The 14336-nt window shown below is 43.5% G+C and overlaps 1 protein-coding gene across 1 annotated transcript in view; it reads right to left on the bottom strand.

Moving 5' to 3' along the window:
* The window catches only part of LOC124553544, a 233507-nt gene that overhangs the window by 203461 nt on the left and 15710 nt on the right, over nt 1-14336 (bottom strand). The window contains exon 3 of the mRNA XM_047127391.1: nt 5373-5571. Coding sequence (XP_046983347.1) covers nt 5373-5571 — 199 coding nt within the window. The remainder of the gene's footprint in view (nt 1-5372; nt 5572-14336) is intronic.

The raw sequence follows: 14336 nt of genomic DNA on the forward strand, positions 1-14336 counted from the left end.
GCACTTTACGTGCCACTGTCATTACCTCCCTTTCCTGTTCCAGTCGCGTATGGTTCGCGGGAAGAACGACTGTCTGAAAGCCTCCGTGTGCGCTCTAATCTCTCTAATTTTACACTCGTCATTTCCTCGGGAGGTATAAGTAGGGGGAAGCAATATATTCGATACCTCATCCAGAAACGCACCCTCTCGAAACCTGGACAGCAAGCTACACCGCGATGCAGAGCGCCTCTCTTGCAGGGTCTGCCACTTGAGTTTGCTAAACACCTCCGTAACGCTGTCACGCTTACCAAATAACCCTGTGACGAAACGCGCCACTCTTCTTTGGATCTTCTCTATCTCCTCCGTCAACTTGATCTGGTACGGATCCCACACTGATGAGCAATACTCAAGTATAGGTCGAACGAGTGTTTTGTAAGCCACCTCCTTTGTTGATGGACTACATTTTCTAAGGACTCTCCCAATGAATCTCAACCTGGTACCCGCCTTACCAACAATTAATTTTATATGATCATTCCACTTGAAATCGTTCCGCACGCATACTCCCAGATATTTTACAGAAGTAACTGCTACCAGTGTTTGTTCCGCTATCATATAATCGTACAATAAAGGATCCTTCTTTCTATGTATTCGCAATACATTACGTTGATCTATGTTAAGGGTCAGTTGCCACTCCCTGCACCAAGTGCCTATCCGCTGCAGATCTTCCTGCTCTCGCCACACGTTTCATTTCATCATCGCTCACAAGGCTAGACCTACCACTAAGGTCCTAATCACGAACAGTGGTACGGCCATTTTTAAAATCACTGCGCAACTGCCTCACTCAGCGTCACTTACTGTACCTCTGGAGTATGCATACAGAGGTCACAATAAACTTCAAATGGCTCGCAATTTTTTGCCAACAAAAACCTGACTTCGGAATGCACCTTCCAAGTGCTGGGATTTTGTACTGCACTGCATAACACATCACGGAAACCAAAGTAGCAGGGACACAGACCACACTCTACCACCAATGGATGCGTACCAACTGTAGGAACGTTACGGAGCCAAGATGGCGGTTGTCGCCCTGACCCCTGCTGTCATAGACCTACACATCTTTTATTTTCTGGATAGCCCTCGTGCCTTCACAATCTACACCCAGGGTCCAGACACCCTACACTCATTTTTCCACAGCCTCGAAACATTATCTCAGCTGATAATGCAGAAACCTGGAAATAACTGAGAAAAGTTAAGGTACGAGGGCAGTTCAATAAGTAATGCAACACATTTTTTTTCTGAAACAGGGGTTGTTTTATTCAGCATTGAAATACACCAGGTTATTCCCCAGTCTTTTAGCTACATAACACTATTTTTCAACGTAATCTCCATTCAATGCTACGGCCTTACGCCACCTTGAAGTGAGGGCCTGTATGCCTGCACGGTACCATTCCACTGGTCGATGTCGGAGCCAACGTCGTACTGCATCAATAACTCCTCCATCATCCGCTTAGTGCCTCCCACGGATTGCGTCCTTCATTGGGCCAAACATATGGAAATCCGACGGTGTGAGATCGGGGCTGTAGGGTGCATGAGGAAGAACAGTCCACTGAAGTTTTGTGGGCTCCTCTCGGGTGCGAAGACTTGTGTGAGGTCTTGCGTTGTCATGAAGAAGGAGAAGTTCGTTCAGATTTTTGTGCCTACGAACGCGCTGAAGTCGTTTCTTCAATTTCTGAAGAGTAGCACAATACACTTCAGAGTTGATCGTTTGACCATGGGGAAGGACATCGAACAGAATAACCCCTTCAGCGTCCCAGAAGACTGTAACCACGACTTTACCGGCTGAGGGTATGGCTTTAAACTTTTTCTCGGTAGGGGAGTGGGTGTGGCGCCACTCCATTGATTGCCGTTTTGTTTCAGGTTCGAAGTGATGAACCCATGTTTCATCGCCTGTAACAATCTTTGACAAGAAATTGTCACCCTCAGCCACATGACGAGCAAGCAATTCCGCACAGACGGTTCTCCTTTGCTCTTTACGGTGTTCGGTTACACAACGAGGGACCCAGCGGGAACAAACCTTTGAATATCCCAACTGGTGAACAATTGTGACAGCACTACCAACAGAGATGTCAAGTTGAGCACTGAGTTGTTTGATGGTGATCCATCGATCATCTCGAATGAGTGTGTTCGCACGCTCCGCCATTGCAGGAGTCACAGCTGTGCACGGCCGGCCCGCACGCGGGAGATCAGACAGTCTTGCTTGACCTTGCGGCGATGATGACACACGCTTTGCCCAACGACTCACCGTGCTTTTGTCCACTGCCAGATCACCGTAGACATTCTGCAAGCGCCTCTGAATATCTGAGATGCCCTGGTTTTCCGCCAACAGAAACTCGATCACTGCCCGTTGTTTGCAACGCACATCCGTTACAGACGCCATTTTAACAGCTCCGTACAGCGCTGCCACCTGTCGGAAGTCAATGAAACTATACGAGACGAAGCGGGAATGTTTGAAAATATTCCACAAGAAATTTCCGGTTTTTTCAACCAAAATTGGCCGAGAAGAAAAATGTGTTGCATTACTTATTGAACTGCCCTCGTAGTAAACGTACGTAAACACCACTCGTGTATTAAGCGTTAGACTTTTCCTGGCCAGGCAGATGCTGCATACAGGGAAATTTGAGGTTCCAATCCCTCCCGTCAGTATTGCCATTGCTTCTTTATTTGGGCAGCTCCTCATTCGGTCACGCAAGGGCCAAGTGGACGGTGTTCCAGACTACCCTGCCTCAGGAAAGAAGTCTGTGGAGGTTCTGGGAACAGAATCGTGGTGCTACTGCACTGGAGGCAGTGGCGCTAACTGCTCGGCTAAATACGCACTCAGGAAAATGGTAATTGTTCCACACTTTTTGGTAATCTCTTTCTCGGCCTTAGTTGACAGCTGTTGTATATACTGGGAAATTCAAGAGAAATTGCACACAGTAGGTTAACTGCAAGACATAAATGCGCACCAGGCACATAAATACAATAGAAGTTCAGACAGAGTGTGACGAACCAGGCTGGGATATTTTTAATTCCCCTCTTGTTTTACCATCTGCCTCCTTAAATTCGTTTTGTTACTTTTAACTATTTACTATTAGCATACGAGAATAGAATCTGCATTTTCGTATAAGAGAAAGGTTGGCCCTCAGTTTTAAAGAATATAACACCAGATCTAATTTTGCGCTTAATTTTATGTATGTAATTGATTTTCTAATTTATTTCAACTATTCCTAGTTACTATCTTTCATTATAGGGTGGAATCAGTAATTGTTTCAGAACTTAAATTGTATTGTTGACATACGGGGTGTTCAAAAAGTCTCTCCGCAGTGCCGTACGACTGTTAGCCACACGTGCCGTATGACTGTTTTCCTGCCTGGGTTTTTCAACGAAACAATAAATGCACAATGATACTGCAGTGATATTTGTACCCATTCATATGAGAACTTGTGTTAAGTGGAATACTGAATGGTTATTTTCAACAAGATGGTGCAACCGCGCATACAGCTCGCATTTCAATGTCACTGCTTGCTGATGTTTTTGGTGATCGCATAATTTCACAGGGACTTTGGCCTCCATGATCGCCAGACATAACACCACCTGACATTTTCTTCTGGGGTGCACCGAACGCAACTGTCTATAAAAACCGTCCAAAATCCATCAGTGAATTGAAAACTGCAATATCCACTTCCACCGCTTCTGTTACAGAAGAAATGTTACAGCTTGTCCTAGGCTAGGAGAAGTATTGTGTCAGAGAGAGAGAGCAAACGACTATCGATAGAGAGTGTGCGGGTTGTTGTGGTATCGTAGCCGGTTCATGGGTTGAGAAACGTTGCAAAGTTCGGCGTGAAAGATGGTGATACGCGGAGGAACAATTAATTACAGTGCGTCCACTGTGTTAATAGGACATCGTCCATTATTAAGTGAATAGTAAAACCTGAAAAGTATATCGAATGTTTGCGGTTTTTACATACTGTGGTACATGTGGCAATTAGCTGTGAACCAGACACCAGTGCTGTGTGGAGAGACTAACTGTTAGAATTGCGTGAAAGTGGAACAAACCAAAATGTTAAGTAACAGAACAGTGCTGTGATTTGATCAAGAAACATTTATTATGTCATGTAAACTGTCTTAAAGACGACGACGTAAATTGAACTGATATTTAACGGACTGTTATAGTGATAAACACGTGTGACTGTTTTCCTGTGGCAACTCGGTGAAAGAACTGTGTAAAGCATTGGCATTAACCGGCTATATATCATAAATACTAAAGACATTGCATAATTCGGACCTACCCGCACCGCATGATTAATAAACTTTTAATAATAAAACGTTGCGCGCGTAACGACAATGCACACACTGGAACCATTATTATCGCGCCAGTGCTGCCAACTTACTCTACTACAACATAGAAGTGGACCACCGCCATAACTGGAATATTAATGAAACAGCAGGATTCATCATTATCTTCACGCCACGAACCAGGATTAACTTCACACATCGTACGTGCGGACCACTGCTGACATCATCGCACTGCCTGCAGCAACAGTTAAGACATTAAAAGAAAATTATTAGGCTCTCTCTCATTTCAAAATTAAAGACAATTGAAGTTAAATTATCTATTTTAAAAATACTGCCACAATATCAAGGTTCAATTTTGTTTAGTTCCAATAAATATTCTTTCCATTATTTTGTCTTGTTGACAGTGTTGAAAACTTGCCAAATTAAAGTTCAATTAACAATTTTCTTTCAAAATCCTTCTCAGACATTTTGCTCCTCATCGTAATTTTATTTTAATGTTTGTGTGTAACTTCTTTTGGAAGGAGTACATATTTTATTTTTTGTGCAGTAAAATTAGCTTCCACAAAATTACGTATTTTACCAGCTGGTGCTGTCCGCCATTATTTCTTGAAAACTGACCAATAGTACTTTTGCTCCTATTTTCTCATTGGCTGTCAGCTTCAAAAAAAAAAATTATGTATTTCGTGGGCATCTAGCAGATGCGTGATGTCTATGCAGGACCCTACAATAATTACTTTTGCAGGTTTACTGGAATTGTTATTGACTTTAATTGTTAATTTGGCCCCGTTAAAGTGATTTATTGCACCTATATAATAATTGTACTGAATTGCCTAATTTATTTTTTTATTACGTAAACAATGGCATACCATATTTAGATTAAAATTGACGTCTTATTGGCTCCACATAAGATTCTGCACGTTCTGACAAAGACTATGCCAAATTTTTTTTCGTCCATGACTAACAGGGGTAGTGAGATTCCTTGTATAGGTCATGTTTTATTATTTAAAAAGGTGTTGTTTTTTTTTTCAGAAGTAGAGAACCAGTTTCTTTACAGCACTCACCAGTGGCAAGCCGGAGGCGGCCCCCTCTTCCGGCCCGGTAGCTCCCTCGCTGCTGGACGTCGCCAGCGGGAACCGCGTCTCCCAGTTGGTCTGCGACCCTCTGCAGCACCTGCAGCGTTGCACGGCTAGTTCGTGCAGTGCCGCCATCGCTTTCTGCTTTACGGTCTCCGCGTCGGGCGTTGTGGCGTAGAGCAATTTTCTAAAAAGGGGAGGATTGTGGTGACAGTGTGATCTCTACTGTTGCTGGAGGTCTAGGCTCGACTGGCAAAAGGCTATCGATTGCCGGTGTCAGGAAACCGTCAGCTACAGATACTTCGATTAGTGATTACAGTTGCCATCAAAACTACTTTTATTGCTTTGCAAATATTCTAACAATGAAAAAGATCAATTATTGATAATGTAATATAAACGGACAGATAAAAAAATCTGCTCACCAAGCAGCTAGCAGGGGAAAACACACACACACACACACACACACACACACACACACACACACACACACACACAAAAGGATTTAACTTTTACAAGCTTTTGGAGCCACTCTCTCCTCGTTCTGGCAGAAGGAAAAACCGCTGGTGTCAAAAGCTTGTAAAAGTTAAACCCTTTTTTTTGTGTGTGTGTGTGTGTGTGTGTGTGTGTGTGTGTTTCCCCCTGCTGCCACTTGGTGAGCAGATTTCTTTATTTATCCATTTATATTATATTTGCAAATTTTATGATGTACAGAACTGATCAGGCCTAAGAAACTTTTGCTAAACTGTTTTGCTGATGTCTAGGAAGATCAGGATAAATCAAACAAATAGGAATTTATTTTAAAAAATCAACAGCGAGTTACAAATTATTTTTTCACAATGAGAAGGAAAGCCTCCTATCGCAGCTACACAGAATGGAGCTGCTTGTGTCAGGAGCCAATTGTGATGAAAATCCTCCATAGCCGGGTCATCTTCCAATCGATGCCCTCCTAGAGCTTCTTTAAGCGGTGCAGACAAGTGCTAACTGCAGATCCAGGCTGTAAGGAGAGCGACTGAGTTGAGATCGGTGCATTTCCTGTAGTTCGGAGACCACTGGAGTTGCATTATGTGGCAAATCAGCCGGACTCGGTCTTTAGCAGCAATACACATCCCCCCATCTCCTTCGACAGCTCGCGGTAGTACACATCACCAATTGTGCCTTGCTCGCACGAAAAATGAGTGAGAGAAATGCTTCGGCAGTCAGAAAAAAGAAGAAGAACAGTCAAAAAAAGCTTGCCAGCTGACAGTCAAAACTCTGCATTCATTGGGGTCCTCTCTCCTCTCCTCTCTTTATTGGCTTTGTTGCATTCGCGACTCTAGTGGTGGATCTATGTTTCATTGCAGGAAACTACTCGACTCAAAGTTTGAACCACTTTCTTTCGCAAACCTTGTTGTAAGCCTCTGACAGACCTCCAAAAGTCTGACCTCTTAATTTCCAGTCAAAAGACAAGGAATCCAACTGGAACACACTTTATGGAACCGTAGGAAATTTGTGATGATCACTTGACAGCCCCTGTAACTTATTCCACCCTCTTCTGCAATTTCTGATAACGTCAACTGTCAATCGCCTTTGAGAATGTCTCAGTGTACCAGAAGCCAATACCCAAAAATGTCGGCACCAGTGACAAAGGCACACCCGACATCAGAGTCAGTCTGAGAGCCATCACAAAGGTACTACCACAAAGTTCTGTGCGAAGGTCGTGAAACTGAAGGCAATAGAGTGAGGCTGGAGTAGTGTCCTTAGAAAGCAAATGAAGGCCGAGGTGAACACGGGCCATGGCACAAAGCTAAGGTGCAGAAGGATTCACACCCACTGGGAAAGTTACAGAAAGCTGTGACCTCCCCTTCTCTCTTTGCTCCATTTCTTTCACTGATCTTTCCTCTTCTTTCTTTCTTCTTCGTACCGCGGCTGTATCTCACGGTTTTAGATGCAGAATTGTAGTGAGAATGGGGCACGTGTGTGGTGGCTCACGACATCGTAGTGCTGTCAGGGAGCGTCACTCGTGCCTCTGGTTTGAGAAGACTCATGACTGAAGTACGAACATTTCTCAAAAGAAAAACAGGTATGTGCTCTCTTTTCTTTTAAAACTATAAATAGTAGCATAGCTAGTACTATATATCGTTCTACTAAACTGAATGAGTGTGACACCATTGATGAAGTTTCAATCTGGAAAGAAGTTTATTAATACCAATTAGTTGAAATTTAAAAAAAAACTCATCGAATCCAGAAGTCACTCACAGTTAGAGTTATTACTTTCTGATGTGTGTGTAGTGGTCATTAATACTTGAAAGATCATTTCAATAATCCTATGACTGCCCATCTATGAGTTGCCAAGCAACGTATCAACAGGCTGAGTATGCAATGATTAATATTTGTCATATCCCGACAGTAAATCGCGTCTCGTTCGTTTTAAGCATCGAGACGATTACTATGCTGCTCGTGTAAGTCTTTGATAGTTATTATCAAGCTAATGTCCATAAATTGCAGTTAATGTCACCGAGTCTCACGTGCGATGATAATGCCCGATATCCAGCTGCGTATCTCGAACTCCGTGCCGATATTTGAGAAATCACGCGCAATTTGTTTGCGCCAAAGTTGGGCCGTTGTTCCCTACAAGAATTTTCAGGCCAACTCCAGGTTGTGAATTAACAATTTTTATGCCTATTCACGAAAGTGACAGAAGATCCACACTCAACGACTACTCGGTCGCGCACTCTAGTAATACGGAAATTTTTTCCTTACAAAGAGAAAACATATCATGCTTAATGCAACAAGGTGACTTGGTATCGCAAAACATATTTATGTCAATCTCATTAAAACTCATTACCTATTAAATGTTGTACATAATTAAATTATTTAGTCTGCAAGTAATCAACAAAATTTAGAAATGAATTATGTATTTAAAAAAATCTCAAGTTGATATGACGTCACGGGTCACTACTAGTTTTGACTCCCCCACACTCACGTGGCGCAAAGTAGATCCGACTATATAGGACATACGCGTGTAATGTTACATAGCGTTAAGTTAATGCGCCGGAGCAAGAGCCGAAACCAAACTCCAGGAGGTAATGGAGAAGAGGGACGCGTCCCATACTGGTGATCAAAGGAGTCATCAAAGAAGGAGGCATAGAATGGGTGGTGACGCACGGCAGACAAACTGCACGCATAGCTGCTGAGGAGAGAGTCACGGAGGTAGGACAGCGGTAGATCGGCAGCTTCTGCATACAGACTCTCGACCGGGCTGGTGTGAAAGGCACCTGTGGCCAAACGGATACCACGGTGGTGGACAGTACCGAGACGGCGTAAGAGGAACGGACGTGCAGATGCATGAACAAAGCACCCATAGTCCAGTTTCAAAAGGACAAGGGATCGGTGTAAATGGTGGAGGGTGGTTCTAGATCCACATCCATACTACGCAAGCCACCTGACGGTGTGTGGCGGAGGGTACCTCGAGTACCTCCATCGGTTCTCTCTTCTATTCCAATCTCGTATTGTTCGCGGAAAGAAAGATCGTCGGTATGCCTCCGTGTGGGCTCTAATCTCTCTGATTTTATCCTCACGGTGTCTTCGCGAGATATACGTAGGAGGGAGCAATATACAGCTCGACTCCTTGGTGAAGGTATGTTCTCGAAACTTCGACAAATGCCTGTACCGAGCTACTGAGCGTCTCTCCTGCAGAGTCTTCCACTGGAGTTTATCTACCATCTCCGTAACGCTTTCGTGATTACTAAATGATCCTGTAACGAAGCGCGCTGCTCTCCGTCAGATCTTGTCTATCTCTTCTATCGACCCTATCTGTAATGTATCCCACACCGGTGAGCAGTATTCGAGCAGTGGGCGAACAAGTGTACTGTAACCTACTTCCTTTGTTCTCGGACTGTATTTCCTTAGGATTCTTCCAATGAATCTCAGTCTGGCATCTGCTTTACCGACGATTAATTTTATATGCTCATTCCAGTTCAAATCACTCCTAATGGCTACTCCCACATAAGTTATGGAATTAACTGTTTCGAGTTGCTGACCTGCTATATTGTAGCTAAATGATAAAGGATATTTCTTTCTACGTATTCGCAGCACATTACACTTGTCTACATTGAGATTCAATTGCTATTCCGTGCACCATGCGTCAATTCGTTGCAGATCCTCCTGCATTTCAGTACAATTTTCCACTGTTACAACCTCTCAATATACTATAGCATCATCCGAAAAAACCCTCAGTGAACTTCCGATGTCATCCACAAGGTCATTTATGTATACTGTGAATAGTAACAGTCCTACGACACTCCCCTGAAGCACACCTGAAATCACTCTTACTTCGGAAGACTTCGATCTGCAAGAAGGTCCATCGAGGACATGCAGGACATCAAATGACTGCATATAGCGGGCTGCCATGTAAGGCCGAGAGAGATTCTTATTGGGCACGAGCCCAAGGATTTTGTGGTATCAACGAACTGAAGAGCAATAGGCCGAAATTGTAAAGATGGTGGTAGAAACAAATTGCGGAACCAGAAATTCGTACAGACGGTTTTGTCAGTGGAAAAACGAAAGCCAGTGTCGATGCTCCACGAGTGAAGACGATCGAGACATCGCTGAAAATGCCGCTCGATGACACAGGTCTGTGGAGAACTGCAACAGGTGGCAAAATCGTCAACGAAAAGGGAGCCGGAGATGGCCAGCTAGATACAGGCCACTATAAAGTTAATGGTGACAGCAAAGAGGACAACAGCGAGGACAGAAGCCTGATGTACACCGTTTTCCTCGATAAAGGAGCCTGACGAAGCAGAACCCTCGTGTACCTCGAAAACCCGATCCTTTAAAAATTCCTCAAGGAAACGGGGCAGGCGGCCACAGAAGCCCCACGTGTAGAGAGTACGGAGGATAGCAGTCCTCCAGCAGGTGTCGCAGCCTTTCTCCAAATAAAAAAACACGGCCACAGTCTGGGATCTCCACCGAAAACCATTCACGGCAAATGTGGACAGAGTGACGAGATTGCTGACTGCAGCACAGCACATTAGAAATCCCCACTTTGCACTGTGTAATGGTACTTGAATTACGTAACCGTTACGGCACCTCACCTCGACCTCTCGATACCAGCAATATTCTACTGTGTTTCTGTAAAATAGTTAACATATTTCTGTGACAACATTCAGATTTGATTTCATTAATGTAGAGGTACTTCGATACATCGATATGTATATATTGCAATGATATTATTCTTATGTGTATTCTTTCTTTGGTCACTATGATCATTGACATACTTGTAACTCTGATTTTTGGGCACGTAAGCCGTTATTGGACAGTCGAGGTTTGGTCGTCGTGTTAAAAAGACGCAAATCGTAGTCAGTTTATGAAATGTGAACTTTAACAGTGAGGAAGATATTTTCAAGTATGTTTTATATTGTGAAGTGATGTTTTGGAACGAGTTACGTGATATTGCAACAAAAGTAATAAAAAAGGAGTGCAACTTAAATTCAGAGTGCTGATTGCTTTTTTACATCACCATTGTCCTAACTTGCAAAAGTTTAATCTTCAAGATGGTTTATGAAACACATCTATAAAACTTTTGAATATCACAGAGTAACACCTAGCCCTCTCTGCATCCGAGCTCGGAATCATCACTACCTAGATTTTCGACGATTGAGCCACGAGTTCACAACGAGACCAGCGCGGGAAACACGAAAAGATGAGTGCCTAGTCTATCCATTATTTCGTGAAATGACTTTATTAACTGTGCTCTAATGACACCTGCCACATAATATAACTTTGTTGTTGGCCGAAAATTCAATATTTAGCAGCGTGAGCAACACTACAATCATAATTAACTTTTGACCTTTACTGTGGTAGGGTTGTTAGAAGTTGAGCCACCGTACCAGCTGGGCACGAATCATACGTTCCATCACCTTGCAAACACAGCTGGTGAGAGAGATGGGGCGGTAGTTAGACGGAAGGTGGTGTCCTTACCGGGCTAAGGTACTGAATGTGAACAGCGTCTGCCCCTGGGTGCAAAGGGTGACATTCTGTTGTCATTTATCACGAGCACACGAATGCTGGCTTATTTATTTGTGAACCAACTATTACTCATACGAGGGTAAGTCAATTATTACCCGCAATTCAGTTATATTTTTGTTTATTTTGGTAGTACTGTCGTTTCATGTTGATGACGCATGCTTTATTTATTTGTTGTTATAACTTTGAAATTTTTAACCTGCTAGATTAATTTCGTTATCACTGTTGTGCAGTTAATCGTGGCTGCTCTGCTGTATATTTGCACCAAAGAAGAGCAACGTTCAGTGATCCACCTTTAGCAGTCGGAAGGCATATCAGGGGCCGAAACTCATCGAAGACTTTCAGTACAGTAAGGGGACAGTGTTTTGCCACAACGGAGTGTCTACAAATGGACTGAAAAATTCCGAAATGGTCGCACAAGTGTTACGCACGATGAAGGAGCCGGACGAACGTTTACCACCACAAATGAAGAAACCACTGAGCGTTCACGTGAAATGATTCTCTTAGACAGATGATGAACTATTCACCAAGTGGCACATCGTTGACAAATTAGTCACGGTCCTGCCTATGAAATCATCTACAAGAGACTTGGGTTTCATAAAGTTTGTGCAAGATGGGTCCCAAAACAACTCAGACAGTTGCATAAACAAACACGCTTGGACATCTGCAAAAAACATTTGCACTGCTATGGTAATGAAGGGGTCAACTTCTTAGAGAGGGTCATTACTGGTCATGAAACATGAATCCACCATTACGAGCCAAAGAGTAAACAGCAGAGTATGGGATGAAAATACCCAAATTTGCAGTGCAAGAAAAAGTACAAGACCCTACTGTCCGCAGGAAAACTGATGCTTACAGTTTTTCGGGACGCACGAGGTCCAGTACCGGAACATATGGGGAAAGGGGCACAACAATAAACAGTGTACATTACAGTGAGATGCTTACTGCCAGGCTGAAGCCTGCAATTCGAGGCAAACGCCCAGGATTGCTGTCAGAACGTGTTGTGTTGTTGCACGACAATGCCCGTCCGCATACTGCTGCCCACACTGCTAAAACACTCCAGAAACTCAAATTTGAAGTGCTGGATCATCCTCCGTATAGTCCCGATCTTGCTCCCTTCTGACTGTCACTTGTTTGGTCCACTCAGACAGGCATTAAGGGGCCGCCGATTTGCCTCGGACGAAGCAGCGAAAGAAGCGGCGCATTCCTGGCTCGCAGCTCAACCGAGAACCTTCTTTTATGAGGGCATCAGGGAGCTTGTGCAACGACAGACCGAGTGCGTTGAAATGCAAAGAGACTATATCGAAAAATGATGTAACTACTTTGTGGATAATAATTGACTTACCCTTGTATTTATTGTAAATGATCTGATGGTAACCAAATGTTCATGACATTTCTTTATTTAAATATTGTTGTAATACATTAGTTTAGTCTAGAAAGCAGTCAGCCCAAATCAAATCAAATCACACCTACAGAGTGTGGCGAAATAAATAAAAAACATTTTACATTTTAAATTCCACGTCATTGTTGATTTAATCAGAGTTCTCACCTTAGACGTAGAATTAGTCCTTCTGCCACAATATTAATTCATTAGTCGCCATCGATGTTCTTCTCTTTGTTGACCGTGTGTACCGTCATGAGTCGGCATCGGTTCACTTCACGAAGACGGTGGAAACCAAGGAATACTATGCTACGTCGCTATAAATAATTTTCGTAACACTTCGATACTTTTCACTATTTTTTTATTCACAACACAATAAGACTTGCTGTGCTCGTCGCACAAACCATAATTACCAACCATATGGCTGCCTTCCCGCACAGTCCAAAAATCACGTCCATCCTCCACAAGGCAACAATCGAAAGTGTCCCTTAGCTCCTTGGAGTATCAAACAAAAGAGAATCCAATGTGAACTTTACAAAGATTATAATATACATGCCTCTCAATTTATCTTTGGCGCAGCTTTTAAGATATTGTATGTCTCTGCATAGGAATGTGTCATTACAAGAGCTTAAGGGCGATATACTTTTCATGGGGATGGCCTTCAGTCAATGGAAAAGCAAAGCGTAGCAGAACAGTACAGGAGTCAAGTGGAGATTGGGACTTTTGCAGTGAAGAGCTCAAAGCAGTAATTGTTGACACTTTGTGGCAAGCTCTGGAAGAAGGCACAGCTGCCCAGAGTAACATGCACAGTTCAAGCATTTTGAGGGGGCGAACAGCCGCTACAGTACCATAACCTTTGAAGGGATCTTATATTTTGAGATGCCTGAAAGTGCTTCACAGTGGGGTTCTAACTTCTGCTACTCGATTTACAGAACGGAGAATAGACACAGTAGGAGTTACTGTTCTTCATTTCACAAGTGTTAATTTGTGAATCATTATGTGGAACTCTGAACTATTTTAAGCTGGGGAATACGAGGAGGGACCCAAAAGAAACCGGATTGTTGTCATAAAAAATTTATTGATGAACCTGTTTACAAAATTACTTCAGTCACCTTCAAAATACTCTCCATTAGATGCGATGCACTTGTCAAGTCTCTTTTCCCACTGTTGGAAGCATGTTTGGAACTCTTCAGGTTTGATATTGTCCAGTGCCCTTTGCGAAGCTGTTTTTACCGCCTCCACGTCGTCATAACGCTCCCCATTTAGCGTTTTTTTCATTTGTGGAAACAGGAAAAAGTCGCACGGGGCTACTAGGTCCGGCGAATACGGAGCGTGGGGAACGACAGTCCGCCTCTGAGATGCCGAATAGTGGGTCACTCGTAAGGCCGTGTGTGCTGGAGCGTTGTCGTGGTGCAGAAACCAGCCACCTGGTCGCCAAAGTTCCGGGCGTTTCCTCCTCACATCCTCTCGCAGACGCCTTAAAAGTGCTGGTTAACAGTCTGGCCAGGGGGTACGAATTCCCGATGCACAATTGCACGAACATCAAAAGAGACCATGATCGTTGTCTT

This window comes from Schistocerca americana, chromosome 11 (assembly GCF_021461395.2).
Source record: "Schistocerca americana isolate TAMUIC-IGC-003095 chromosome 11, iqSchAmer2.1, whole genome shotgun sequence".
Taxonomy (NCBI): domain Eukaryota; kingdom Metazoa; phylum Arthropoda; class Insecta; order Orthoptera; family Acrididae; genus Schistocerca; species Schistocerca americana.